Below are 13,288 nucleotides of genomic sequence, written 5' to 3'. Positions count from 1 at the left end.
AGGATCCCTGTAAGTCTGTGACTGAAAACTTGATAAAACACAAACTGTTAGGCTCTACCTCCAGAGTGTCTGATGTAGTAGGCCTGAAAATCTGCATTTCTATCAAGTTCCCAGACATGCTCCTGACCTATGGATCACAATTTCAGAATCACTCTTGTTCAGTTAAAGACAATATAAGCAAAAAATAAAATAAACCTATATCTACTAAACCTTTCTCACTCATTCGGATTCACCAGATTTAAAATAAAACGTCTGAGGATACAAGAAAATGTATAATTAAGTTCACACAAAATCAATGACTTCTGTGTTGTTATAAGTTTTATTTATTAAGGTTTTGATGGCCTACCTGTAGATCTTTCACATTTGGAAAAGGAATTCCTACTGTTATGACAGCACGGGCATTGTCATCTGAGAAATCCAGACCCTCACTCACTTTCCCACGACAAACAGCTACCAGGAGCGCTCCATCTTAAACAACAGAAAAAAAAGCCTTTTAAAAAGCACACTCAAAATTATCCACAATTTGAAAATGATGATTAACTAATCACAGTACCAAATTCAAAAAATGAAAACCAAACACTATTGAGATAAAAGTTTCAAAAGTTCAATGTCTTTAAATAAACACCTGAAACAAAATTACATTTAGATGGAATATCGTAGAAATAAATTTACAAACTGCGAATCTCCTAGCAGAAAGTAAAGCCACATCCCAGTAGCAACTTGCATATGAACTGAGCAATTATAAGCAATAATATTATCTTATAAAAACTGAAATTACAATGATTACTTTCACCATTAAAAAGGAAAGTTCTCAGAATAGCTTTAATTTGTACTATATACATACTGAATCAATATATTGTATTTAAAACATGCACACGCTTGTTAAAATACACACACATAATCTTATCATAGAAGATAACAATTATGCTCTAAGAAGCCCTGGTGGTGCGGCAGTTAAGCCCTCGGCTGCTAACCAAAAGGCTGGCTGAACCCACCAGCTGCTCCAAGGGAAAAGATGCAGCAGTCTGCGTCGGTGAAGATAACAGCCTTGGAAACCCTATGGAGTAGTTCTACTCTGTCCTATAGGGTCACTATGAGTCGGAATCAACTTGATGGCAGTGGGCTTTTATGATGTTGCATCGTTCATAAATTATTATTATTATTACTATCAGCTAATAGTAATTTCTCTAACTTTGAAATTGATTCTTGTTATGTTTTAAAAACTCAAGCTTACTTTATATAAGAATATAAGCACAAGGTATATTATTTGTATCAAAACATAGGGTTCATTTTGCTAGTAAGGAAGATATTTATGCATCTCGACTCCTCCACAAAATGTTTCAAGTGATGTAAGGAAGACTGGGGGGTAATATCTGAATGCTTGCTGTTTCTTAAGCTGAACTGGCATACCCAAGTGAAACTATTCATAAGAGAACAACTCTAAATAAAATAATTTCTTTACTTATTTTCTTTTCACCAAACCCACCCCAGTGCCGTCTTGTATTTTATAATCCTTGGTGAAAAGAATTCACTCAAAAAAAAAAAAAAAAAAAATGAGTGAATTCTTTTCACGAAGGATTATAAAATATAATTTTTCTCTTAAGTGCAAGATAACATGAGTAGAATTCTAACAACACCAATCTCTTCTTATAGTATGATAAAAAATATTTTTTCATTGGCTATGAAATTATTTCCAATTACCTTTCTCTCCTCTGTATTTGACTGCATCATAGTATACCTGCAGTAACTCATCAAACTCAGTTTTGTCTCCTCCCTGTGGTTCTACAATGACTGTCTTCACCAACTCCAGGTTACGCCACAGACCAGTGGAATGCCAACGTTCTTTTAATTTTTCTAATAACTAAAAACGAGAAAGAAAAAATGAATATTGCTGTCCAACTGAACAAACTTGTCTGGGTAGTCTCTTTAAACGAAGGTGAAGTTTCTTTACATTCTTAACTAAAGAATCCTTAAATGAAGATTATTTAAGATCATTTTACTGATGGCATAGATAGCTAAGCTCATTGTTTGAAAATTTGATCATCATTAATAGCCTGTATAAATAGATAAAAAGCCTCAGGCAGCCAAGAAGTAGAAAATATATAGGCACAAATGAAACATTAAAAAAAAAAAAAAAAAGGTACTAGAATTATAAAGGGACTGCCAACAAATTTCAAAGAAACTCGATCATATTGACCACATAGTCTAATAACAATGTGGCTTTAGAATAAAAGTCAATAATGTAAAGTTGGTTTAAAAAAAAAAAAAAAAAAAGCAAACATATAAGCCCAACACTAAAAGTCATACTCTTAAAAAAATATGGTTTAGAGAGGAAAACACAGTAGAATTCATTAATTCATTAGATCTGAGTGATACAGAAAGCACCCCACAATTCAAAATGTGTGGGATGCAACAAAGGCAGTATTCTTTTAGAAATATACTCTGAAAAACATTTTAAAATTTTGAAAATAAATGAATTGAGCATTCTTTTCAAGAAACTAAAAAATAAAACACAATAAATGCAAAGAAAATAGAAGTTAATAATAAACACCTGAAATAAACAAAAAGATGAAAGCTCTAGAGATTATTATGATTTAAGTTGAACTGTTTTACCTACTTGTCAAAGTTCTATGAAATATGGACAAGTTATTAAAAAAATCAATGTACCCAAGTACCAAGAAGCTCCAAAAAATTCCCTAGAGAACAAAAACTAATCACTTTTTATAAGATGGTTTATTGCTTCAGAATTTTAACCTTATTTACTTTTAGAATAAACTTTTTAATAAGTTCATAAAACCAATTTTCTAGCAGTAGTCAGTAAAATAGCTCATTGCTACTTTTGATCAGGGTTCCCTGATCAATAAAAATAAAAATTCACAGTAACACCATGCTATTAGGTAAAAATGTAGGGCTGTCATTGATCTGTAGGAGGCCTGGTGGCACAGTGGTTAAGCGTTCAGCTGCTCACCAAAAGGTCGGCTGTTTGAATCCACCAGCCACTCTTTGGAAACCCTATGGGGCAGCTCTGCTCTGTCACATTGGGTTGCTATGAGTCAGAATCAACTTGAAGGCAATGGGTTCTGATATCATTGATCTAAAAGTCTTTTCTATTTGAATGCTTCATTAGTTGTCTACTGTTGTTGCTGTTATTAGGTGCCATCAAGTCAATTTCAACTCACAGTGACCCAATGTGACAAAGCAGAGCTGCCCCACAGGGTTTTCTAGGTTGTATTGTTTATGGAAGCAGATCATTACATTTTTGTCCTGTGGAGCCACCGAGAGCATTCTAACTGCAAACCTTTCGGTTAGCAGTTGAATGCTTAACCGTTGAGGCACCAGGTCTCCTCGGATGGCTATTAAGATTTGCTTTTTGAATATGTACTGTTACTAAATCAAAGTATCTCACCAATGCACAGAAAGTGCAAAAAAATCTTCAACATAAGACAGTATTCAGAGCTGTGCACAGAAATCCTGAAACTGAAGATACAGAAAAAGATGTCAGCCATATGTTTGCCTCAGTTAGGCAAACCTGAATCAACTGAGGAATCAAATGGCTTGTGCATTCATTCAATTACTCATTACATATTAGTTCCCCTACTGTTAACAGGGAAGTCCCTAAGTGGGTAAACAGTTATGTGCTCAGCTGCTAACTGAAAGGTTGGAGGTTTGAATCCACCCAGAGGTATCTTACAAAAAAGGCCTGGAGATAACTGCCAATAAATCAGCCACTGAAAATCCTATGGAGTACAGTTTTACTCTGACACTCATAAGAGTTCCTTGAGTCAAAATCAGCTCGATGGCAAGTGGTACTGTAAACATTACTATGGTACATTTGTCACAACTAGTGAACCAACACTGATACATCAGCTAACGTCCAGTTTATTCAGATTTCCTTAGTTTTTACTTAATGTCTTTTTTCTGTTTCAGGATCCCATCCAGGATACCACATGACATTTATTCATCTTGTCTTCTTTAGTCTCTTGATTGCAAAAGTTTCTTAGACTTTCCTTGTTTTTGATGACCTCAACAGTTTTGAGGAGTACTAATCAGGTATTTTTGTAGAATGTCCTTCAATTTGGGTTTGGTGCTTTTTTCTCATGGTTAGACAGGGGCTACAGGCCTTGGGGAGGAAGACCACAGAAGTGAAATGCCATTCTCATCACACTGTAACATGACTTATCAGTGATGAAATTACCTTAATCAACTAACTGAGGTAGCATTTATAAGGTTTCTCCACTGTGAAGTTACTCTTTTTCCCCCTTTCCATAATGTACTCTTTAGAAGGAAGTCACCAAGTATATCAGACTCTTCTTACAGGGTGGGAAGGTATGCTCCACTTCCTTGAGGGGAGAGTCTATCTACATAAATTATTTGGAATTCTCTGGACCAGATTTGCCCATCTTCCCCCATTTATTTATCTATTCAATCATATCTTTCTTTTTTTTGGTTTGGGTGAAAGTTTACAGAGTAGTTTCCCATTCAACAATTTATACACATTTTGTTTCATGACATTAGTTGCAAGCCCCTTGATGTGTCAGCATTCTACTCACTTCCTCCCTGATTTCCCCATTTCCATTCACCCATCTTTCCTGCCCCTTCCTGCCTTTTGAACTTAGTTTTTGGGCAAATGTTGCCCTTTTGATCTGGTGTGGGTGATTGTTCTGAGAAGCATATTCTTCACAACTGTTAATGCTCACTTTATAGGACTGTCTATTGTTTGGCTGAAAGGTGATTTCCAGGAGTGGGTTCAGTTTCAGGTTTGAAGAGTGTCTAAGGGCCATAGTCTTGGGGGTTCCACCAGTCTCTATCAGACCAGTAAAGTCTGGTCTTTTTCATGAATTTGAATTTTGCTGTACATTTTTCTCATACTCTGTCTGGCACCTTCTACTGTGATCCCAATCACGGCATTTGGTACTGGAAGCCAGGCACCATCTAGTTCTTCCGGTCTCAGGCTAGTGGAGGCTGCGGTTCATATGGCCCATTAGTCCTTTGGACTGTTTCCTTGAGACTTTAATTTCCTTTACTCTTCTTTGCTTTGGATGGTAAGAGACTAATAGTTGTATCTTACATGACCACCCACAAGCTTTTAAGATCCCAGGTACTACTCACCAAAGTACGATGTAGAATACTGTCTTTACGGACTATGTTATGCCAATTGACCCAGATGTCCCCCAAGATTATGATCCTAAACCATCAAGCCCAGTGACTCTGTCCTTCCAAGTGTTTGGTTATGGCTAGGAAGTTTTCGTAACTGTGCCCTCTCTGTGCTCTATAACATACATGATAAATTTGCAGCACACACAAATGCATATGTAGAAATATCCTCTTTATAACATTATACACTCATGGATATTTATTTTATACTTTGGATTATAACCCAATATATTATTTATTTTGTTGCTCATATTGCTCCAGCTTTGGCCATTAGGAGCTCTTTCAGTTGGCTCATGTGTCCTTTTGATACATCCCCATCATTTTGTTAAACACCTCTTTATAACACTCCAAGATTCTCCAGGTTCATCTTGCATATTTCCTGCCCCAGTTTTAGAATCGGCCATTTCTCCAAGCATCCCTGCTTCCATCTATTGGAGAATGGTATTCTAAATCAAGATTAGAGCACTGGATATGCTCATTGCTACCCCAGTGTCCTTGCTTCCAGGCCCTCTGAGTAGAGAGAGCTAGGAAATATCTGTGTATATGTAAACAAGCATGGGGGGTGGATCTGACCTCCTCTAACTTCACAAGGGAAAAGGAGGAACAAGATTAATAGCCCAAGGCTGATTGCTATGAAGCGAAGGTCAGACATATTCTCTCTCTGCCATTTTTATCAACTCTGACGCCCTCCCACGGCACTCTCTACTTCTCTGCTGGGTTCGATATTTCATTGCAATGGCCACACAAAACTCACAGATTATATTCACAATTATGGGGTTTATTAGGGAAGTAACAGGTTACAACTCAGGGTCAAAAACACTCAAAGATACAGTTCTTCCATCAGGACAGCCTCTTCCTCACAGGCCTCTTCCTAGCCCACAGTCTCTATCCAAAAGCACTCAGCTTTCTCACTCTGTGGGCCGGGAAGCCCACTGTGTTGTCTCCTGCGGGTCTCTGCTACCGGGGCTCTGCTGCTGCTTCTTGAGTTCTCTCTCTCTCTGTGTCCTATGTCCAGGAGCTTCTCGGCACAGGGACGCCGGGTCCAAAGGATGTGCTTGCTCCTGGCTGTTCTTCCTTGGTGGTGGGAACTTCTCTGTCCTGCCTTTGAGGTGGCTCATTTCAAACTGAGAAGGATGTCAAAACTGACCAATTCTTTTGGTAGGTGACAATTACCCCCATCACAGAGTCCCACACAATCACCTGGGTGGGAGTTACAAAGGCCATGGCGAGAAATGCCACACAAAGATATCCATTACACTGCAGTATACTAACCTGAATATATATATATATATATTTTTTTTATAATTACTTCTATATATTTGTATAGTAAGCTAAATGTGAGTTCATACTGATGTCTCCAGCTTTCATCTAGTATCATAAGGATCATTCAAGCTCTCTCCCTTCACTTGTCTGTAACTTCCTACTCCAACAGTAAAAAATCTGACTCCTATTATCTGTCATCCAATTATTTGAATGTTTAATTTCAGCATATATGTACTATGGTTTCAGAACTGTTAACTTTTCCTCCCAATGGAAATAACTTTATTAGCTACAGTCAAGTGCTTATGTACAGTTCCTTTTGTCTCTAGTCTTACAGTGCCTATCTATTTCCAGAGTTACTTAGGCCAGCACCTCCCTCCTCCCACCCCCTATTCAGTGAGGTTATACCATACATTTATAATATACAGTCTGCACTTCATACTGGGGTCAACGATCTCCTAAAAATGTAGTTGTTGTTTTTTAATTTATATACATTAAGGTTCACACTTCATGCTGTAGGTTCTGTGGGTTTTGACAAATGTTTACAGTGTCCTGTTTCCACTGCTACATTATCACTGCCTTAAAAAATCCCCTGTGCTTCACCTATTCAACCTCTTTCCTCCCCATAACCATCCGATTTTAGCCCCTGCACCTGTGAATGTGACCCTGTTTGGAAATAGGGTTATTCTTTGGTTATCATTTAAGGTAAAGGAGGTCAGACTGGAATGAGGTGGGTCCTAATGCTAATCTGTTCTGTCTTACAGAAGATGAGAACGGACACAGAAACACAGTCACACAGGAGGAAGATACCATGTGAGAATTCATCTACAAGCTAAGGAATGCCAAGAAACACTCGGGGCTACCAACAAAGAAGGATCATCCCCTACAGCCAACAGAGAGTGAACAATGCCTGCCAATGCCCTGAATTTGGAATTTCAGACTCTGGAATTGTGAGAAAATAAACTGCTGCTCTTTAAAGCCAACCACTTTGTGCTATTTTGCTGGGGCAGCCCTAGGGAATGAAGACACCTAGTAAAGATGAACATATGCATTCCTTATGATCCAGGAAATCCACTCTGAGTTATACCCTACAAATAAGTACATTTACAAAAGGAGATATGAACAACAGCACTCTTTTTAATAGCCAAACACTAGAAGCAACTGAAAGTCCCCGGTTAACAGCAGACTGAATAATTACACTGTGATATATTCATAAAAATTAATACCACATAATAGTGAAAATGACTAAACTAGCATCACACGTATCAAGAATGACAAATCACAAACCCTATCGATGCTGAATTCAACAAAGGAAATTATAGATAAATAACATAATGATTCCACTTATATAAAGTTCAAAACTAATGCAGTGCTTAAGAATGCATAACCCATTGCTGTGGAGTTGATTCCAACTCATAGCAACCCTATAGGACAGAGCAGAACCGCCCCATACGGTTTCCAAAGAGTGCCTGGTGGATTCAAACCGCCGACCTTTCGGTTAGCAGCCGTAGTTCTTAACCACTACGCCACCAGGGTTTCCGTAAGAAACCATATATACATATAAATAAAACTATTTTTTAAAACGAGCAAAACTAATATCTCTAGGGATGTGGCATGTGAACGGAGAGAGGGATATGGAGGCTTCTAATATAACGGTAAAATCCTATTTCTTAAGCTGGGTGGTAGATCCAAAAAAAACCAAGCCCAGTGCCGTCGAGTCAATTCTGACTCATAGCGACCCTATAGGACAGAGTAGAACTGCCCCATAGAGTTTCCATGGAGCGTCTGGCGGATTCAAACTGCCGACCCTTTGGTTAGCAGCCGTAGCACTTAAACACTATGCCACCAGGGTTTCCGGGTGGTGGATACACAGATGCTATTTTATTATCGTTTAAAATGTACATATTCAATTAAAAAGAGAAAACGTACATATTAGTTTTATATACTTATACAAATACATTTATATTTCACAATTAAAAAACATAAAGATTAAGCAAAATTTCTCTGGTGATAATATGGACAAATTAGGAGGAGTTTGGGTACTATCAGGCTACTAATTCAGTAATACAGGGTAGAGGTGGCTTGAATTAGAAAGTGTTAAGAAAAATTACGCAAAATTTAACAATAAGGCAAAAAGATACGTGGCACAAACTTTCGATTTCATATGCAGGCAAAGGCCCACACGAGGATTATCTAGGGAAATGCACTTTTTCAATTTACTGTTTACTGTTGATTAAGGTTCCAGACTTAGTAAAACTGTATGTTAACCTGTATATTTTTGTCCAGTAGAAATGCAAATAATTTCTGTCCAGGAGAAAAAGACAACCCCAAAGAGCATGACTTATTGGTCTATAATACACTAACCAGTTGTGTAGCCAGGCCAGTAACCTTATACATAGTCCTTTGGAATTGCCTATAACAAATACCTAGCACCTTAAATGCTCTGTGAATTGGTTCCCTCAACATTCAATAAGTTGATTAAAATTTTTACAGGTGTTTGCTTTATAGTTCCTTTGAGTCATGATTTTACCTTTCTGAAAGTTATATTGGAGAAAGACAAGTAGATTTTTAGAATATTTAAGATTTTAAATTAACAAGATACAGTGGTAGACTGGATATGACAGGAAAGGGAGAAAAAGATTCAAAGATGCCCCCTAGGCAGGTATCAAATTAATCCAAACATAGACTGTGGTACCATTTATTTATATAAGCACCACTGGAAAAAGACCAAGACTGGGAAGAAAGATTACAAGTTTGTTGCCTTGGAGACAACCAAATTCAAATGTTGATCTAGCAGTTGAACATACTGGCATGGTACTTACAGAAGAGTTTAGAATTGAACAATAAATTGGGAAATCAAAAACACAGAGGTAACTAAAAGAATGCATATAAATGAGAATAATGGGATAATACAAATTTAAAAAAAAAACAAAAACAGTCCAGCAAGAAAACTTTATCCTTTCCTATCACATTGCACATCCAATGCATGAGCAAATCTTGCCAGCACCATTTTCAAGATCTATCTAGACTCAGACATTTCTCCCTATCTTCATTGCTACCTCAATGACCCAAGCTACCACCATCTCTCACTAGATTATTACAACAGACTCCTAAAGAGTCACCTTGCTTCTTCCTATGCTCCCTATAGTCCATCTTCCATGAAGCAGTCTGCATAATTCTTTTCAAATTAAGTCTAAGGCCTTCAACGGCTTCCTACACTTAGAATAAAATCAACATCCTTACTGTTGGCATTTTATCCGAGCTACTTTTCTGACCTCATCTCTAACTACTTCCCCTAGTCCACCCCCATTCTGCTTCAGCCCCATTAGCCTCCTTGTTGCTTAAACAAATCAGAGAACATTCTTCCCCCAGAAATCAGAATGATTTGCTTCCTCGCCTCCTTTAGGTCAAACTATCCAGTTAAAATTCTAAGCTATCTCTCCCTGTTTTCCCAGAATTCACTTTTCCTCCTTCTTTGTTTTATTTTTCTGCATAGCAGTTACCACCATCTAACCAATTATATACCTTTTTTACGTATTATGTATCTTTCTGCTTCTTATTGCTGAAATATAATCTCTACAAGGAAAATTATTTTCATCTGTTTTGCTCACTGCTAATTGTCAAGTGCCCAGAATATTACCAGGCACACAGAAAGTGCTCAATAAATATTTGTCGAATGAATTTAATACATGAATGAAGAAGAAAGGTCCAAAATAATGAAAGAGGATGAAAAATAATCTATAAAATCAGGTGCCAAAGTTTTAATAAAAAGAGAGTAGTCAGGTGTTTTGTAAGGTGACAATAAAGGTGAGGGGAAAGGATACGATTAAAAGGCATGAGCTCAGAGATAAGACTTTTTTGTTGGTCAGTTATTTTGCTTGTTTCTTTTTCTTTTTTTTCAAAGAAGAAAATGTAGAGGTAAAGGTTTAGAAATAACAATGGAGAGCAAACAGGATATGAAACCTAAGGTACTACAGGTCATGAGACAAAAAACAGCCACAATTTACAAGGGCTGACAAGGAGGTAGCATGTCCTCTGGGTATACCCAGGTTTTAGTTCAGGTAAGGAGTTAAAAGGAACACTGTGAAAAAGAGGGAATTTGGTGATTATAAGACAACATTTTAGTTTAATTTCTTCAGTGGAGATTTTTTTAAGTACCTTAAAAGCCTTCCCTTTAAGATCATACAGGAGCTACATGTAAATTCAGAGTATAGTTCTATAGCAAAAACATACTGATTATTTCCATGAAAATGGCCTGTACCAAATTTTCAGTTTTAGATAACAAAATATTTAGGCCTGCAGCTTTTCCATTCTCATTGCAGGTGACATTCAAATTGCACATTTATACATCTTAATTATTTCCACCTTGCCAGAGAAATCACACAAATAACTAAACACACAGATAACTAAATTGATTTTTAAATTTTTTAAGTATCCCAGCTGGCACCTAAAAAGTCAAATACCTTAGAGAAAAGTACAGATATAGATTCATCTCTTGGATTTTAAGACTTACATATATGAAAAATGTGAGGTGTCTTTGTTATAAAATACTTAAAAGCTCATATAAGGCAAATACTACTCACATACAGAGACTAGTCCACGTATATTGATATGGATGATTTAATTTACTAATTGGTGGTCACATCACTTGGATCTGTTAACCTCAGAGACAATTTTTGGTTTTTAGTCAGGTTTTACAAATTAACAGACACTCTGGAATGTTTATGCCTTATCTGGATATTACCATTTTACGTTTTCAAACTTAAAACCAGTATCTTGCTCGGGAGGCAGTCGGTTAGAACACAACCTGCTGGGGAAATCCTGCATGTGCTCCATGTCCACAGCTTTTACACAGTTCCAGATGTTCCATACATTAATAATGCACTAACTCAGAACCTCTTTTTGAAACTTTAGAAAGTGCAAATTGCATTAGGACCTCTTTGCCCTCATTAATGGTATTGTTACAATCCCAGACCTCTGGAAAATGTTTTTTGGCATGTGTTTAACTTTATAATATTGCCATTTACTCACTTTAAAGGCCAGTACTCAAGTCTTAATGCTTTTAATAGACCTGCCTAAACAGACTACCTACCATCTTTTGTAATCTTATTCACAGAATTTATTTCATAGGTAAAATCCGTCACGTTTTTCCAGCTGAAGATGATTCCTCACTATTCATTTCATGAGTTACTAATATTTAGGAAATGTTTACTCTCTATTATTCAGTTGATAGGTACCTACAGGTGGCATATGTAAGAAGTAAAGTACAGCTCCTTTTAAATAGTAATAAAAATGGAAAGTAGTGGTTTTATAACCTTACAGTAAAAATGGGTATATTCTTACTTCTTGCTGTATTTAAACATGAAATATGAGAAAATTAAAAATATGAATTTCTTTTGAAACAATTTTCTATACTCTAGTTTTTTTGTAATATCTGACTCAGCATCTTCACCTCAAGAGGCTGGGTTATATTTCAGGATCAAACTTTCAACCAATATTGATGCAGTCACTAGTGCACTTTGAGGACTAATATGGAGGGATACTGTCCGAAAGTAGAAGTAAGATCCTTTGTAGTGCTGGCTATCTAAATGGAAAGGAAAGATCCTATAGCCCTCTCTGAAAAAGAGCATTCCTCTTAATAAATCTGTTAAAAGACCTGACACATTTACTTACAGAATCACTTATTGATACATTCTGATAAAAATACACAATGTTACTTACAAAGTAAAAACTTCGAATAAAACAGAATTTCAGAAATAACTCGTACATTTCCTCATGACAATCTACTTTGTTGACGTCTCTTAAAGAAATAACAGTAAGTGCCCAATAGCTACTTATGTATGGAACAAATCAATAATTCTTTGAAACACAAATTTTGAATTTGTTCATTCATCAATATAATTGGTTCATCAATGTCTGAAATGAAACCATTAGGTTAAAATGTATATACTTGAATGTTTTTGCTGTTTTAGAATTAAGTATTGGCTGAAATCTGAATGAATAAATTTATTCATCCAAATTCACTCATATGTTCCATTCCTTACCTGAGTTGGATTAACTGCAGGCAGAAAAAAAAAAAGACAATTCAATTCTAATCTTTCTGTAAAATCTTGGTAAATAAACTATAATTTTCCTGCACTGCACTATTAGAATCTAGGTAGACTCTAGGCTGAAACAAGGCAATGAATAAGAAGCAGCCACTATAATGTTTCTAAAATGTTTCCGTTTTCAAGTTCTGCCAACCTGAGTTGGTTGAAACCTGTTATCATAAACCTTGAAGATGAGCTTTGGAAGTAGTACTACTTTGCAATGTAGTAGACAAGACACAAAACGAAAATACTTAAAATACAATGTGGTAAGTACTATGATAGCTATAATATAGAGTAGTAGCCCCTAATACTAACAGAGCAGTAGATCTTTGACCTGGATATAGAGTACAAAGTTTCTGGATAATAAAAAAGCCAATGGGTGGATTCCAAGCAGCAGAACACTATGAACACATGTGCTGCATTAGTTTTCTATTGGTGCATAAGAAATTACCACAGACTCAGTAGCTTAAAACAACACCTATTTATTATCTCACAGTTTCTATAAATCAGGTGTCCAGGTACACCACAACTGGATTCTGTACTCAAGGTCTCAACGGGCTGAAATCAAGGTGTCAGCTAGTGCTGTGGTTTTCATCTTGCACTTTGGATTCTCTTCCAAGCTCGCTGGTTGTTGGCAGAATTAATTTATTTGTGACTGTAGGATGAAGGATTCTATTTACCTGCTACTTATTGGCTTGGCACTATTCTCAGATCCTAGATGGCCACGTGCCCCCTCCACTAACTAGTCATTTTCCAGCATGGATGTTTGCTTTATTACAGGTCCA

General features: G+C 36.6%; 1 protein-coding gene across 3 annotated transcripts in view; it reads right to left on the bottom strand.

The window, feature by feature from the left end:
* The window catches only part of BRIP1 (BRCA1 interacting helicase 1), a 177,186-nt gene that overhangs the window by 69,906 nt on the left and 93,992 nt on the right, over nt 1-13,288 (bottom strand). For all 3 annotated transcript variants that reach the window (XM_064271319.1, XM_064271317.1, XM_064271318.1), the window contains 2 exons: nt 1,702-1,861; nt 347-468 (listed from right to left, as the gene is read on the bottom strand). In XM_064271319.1, coding sequence (XP_064127389.1) covers nt 347-468; nt 1,702-1,861 — 282 coding nt within the window. The remainder of the gene's footprint in view (nt 1-346; nt 469-1,701; nt 1,862-13,288) is intronic.

The sequence above is a fragment of the Loxodonta africana genome, chromosome 18, assembly GCF_030014295.1.
Source record: "Loxodonta africana isolate mLoxAfr1 chromosome 18, mLoxAfr1.hap2, whole genome shotgun sequence".
In the NCBI taxonomy this organism is placed as follows: Eukaryota; Metazoa; Chordata; class Mammalia; order Proboscidea; family Elephantidae; genus Loxodonta; species Loxodonta africana.
Note: the sequence above shows the minus strand (reverse complement) of the source record. Positions and strands in the feature narration are given on the sequence as shown.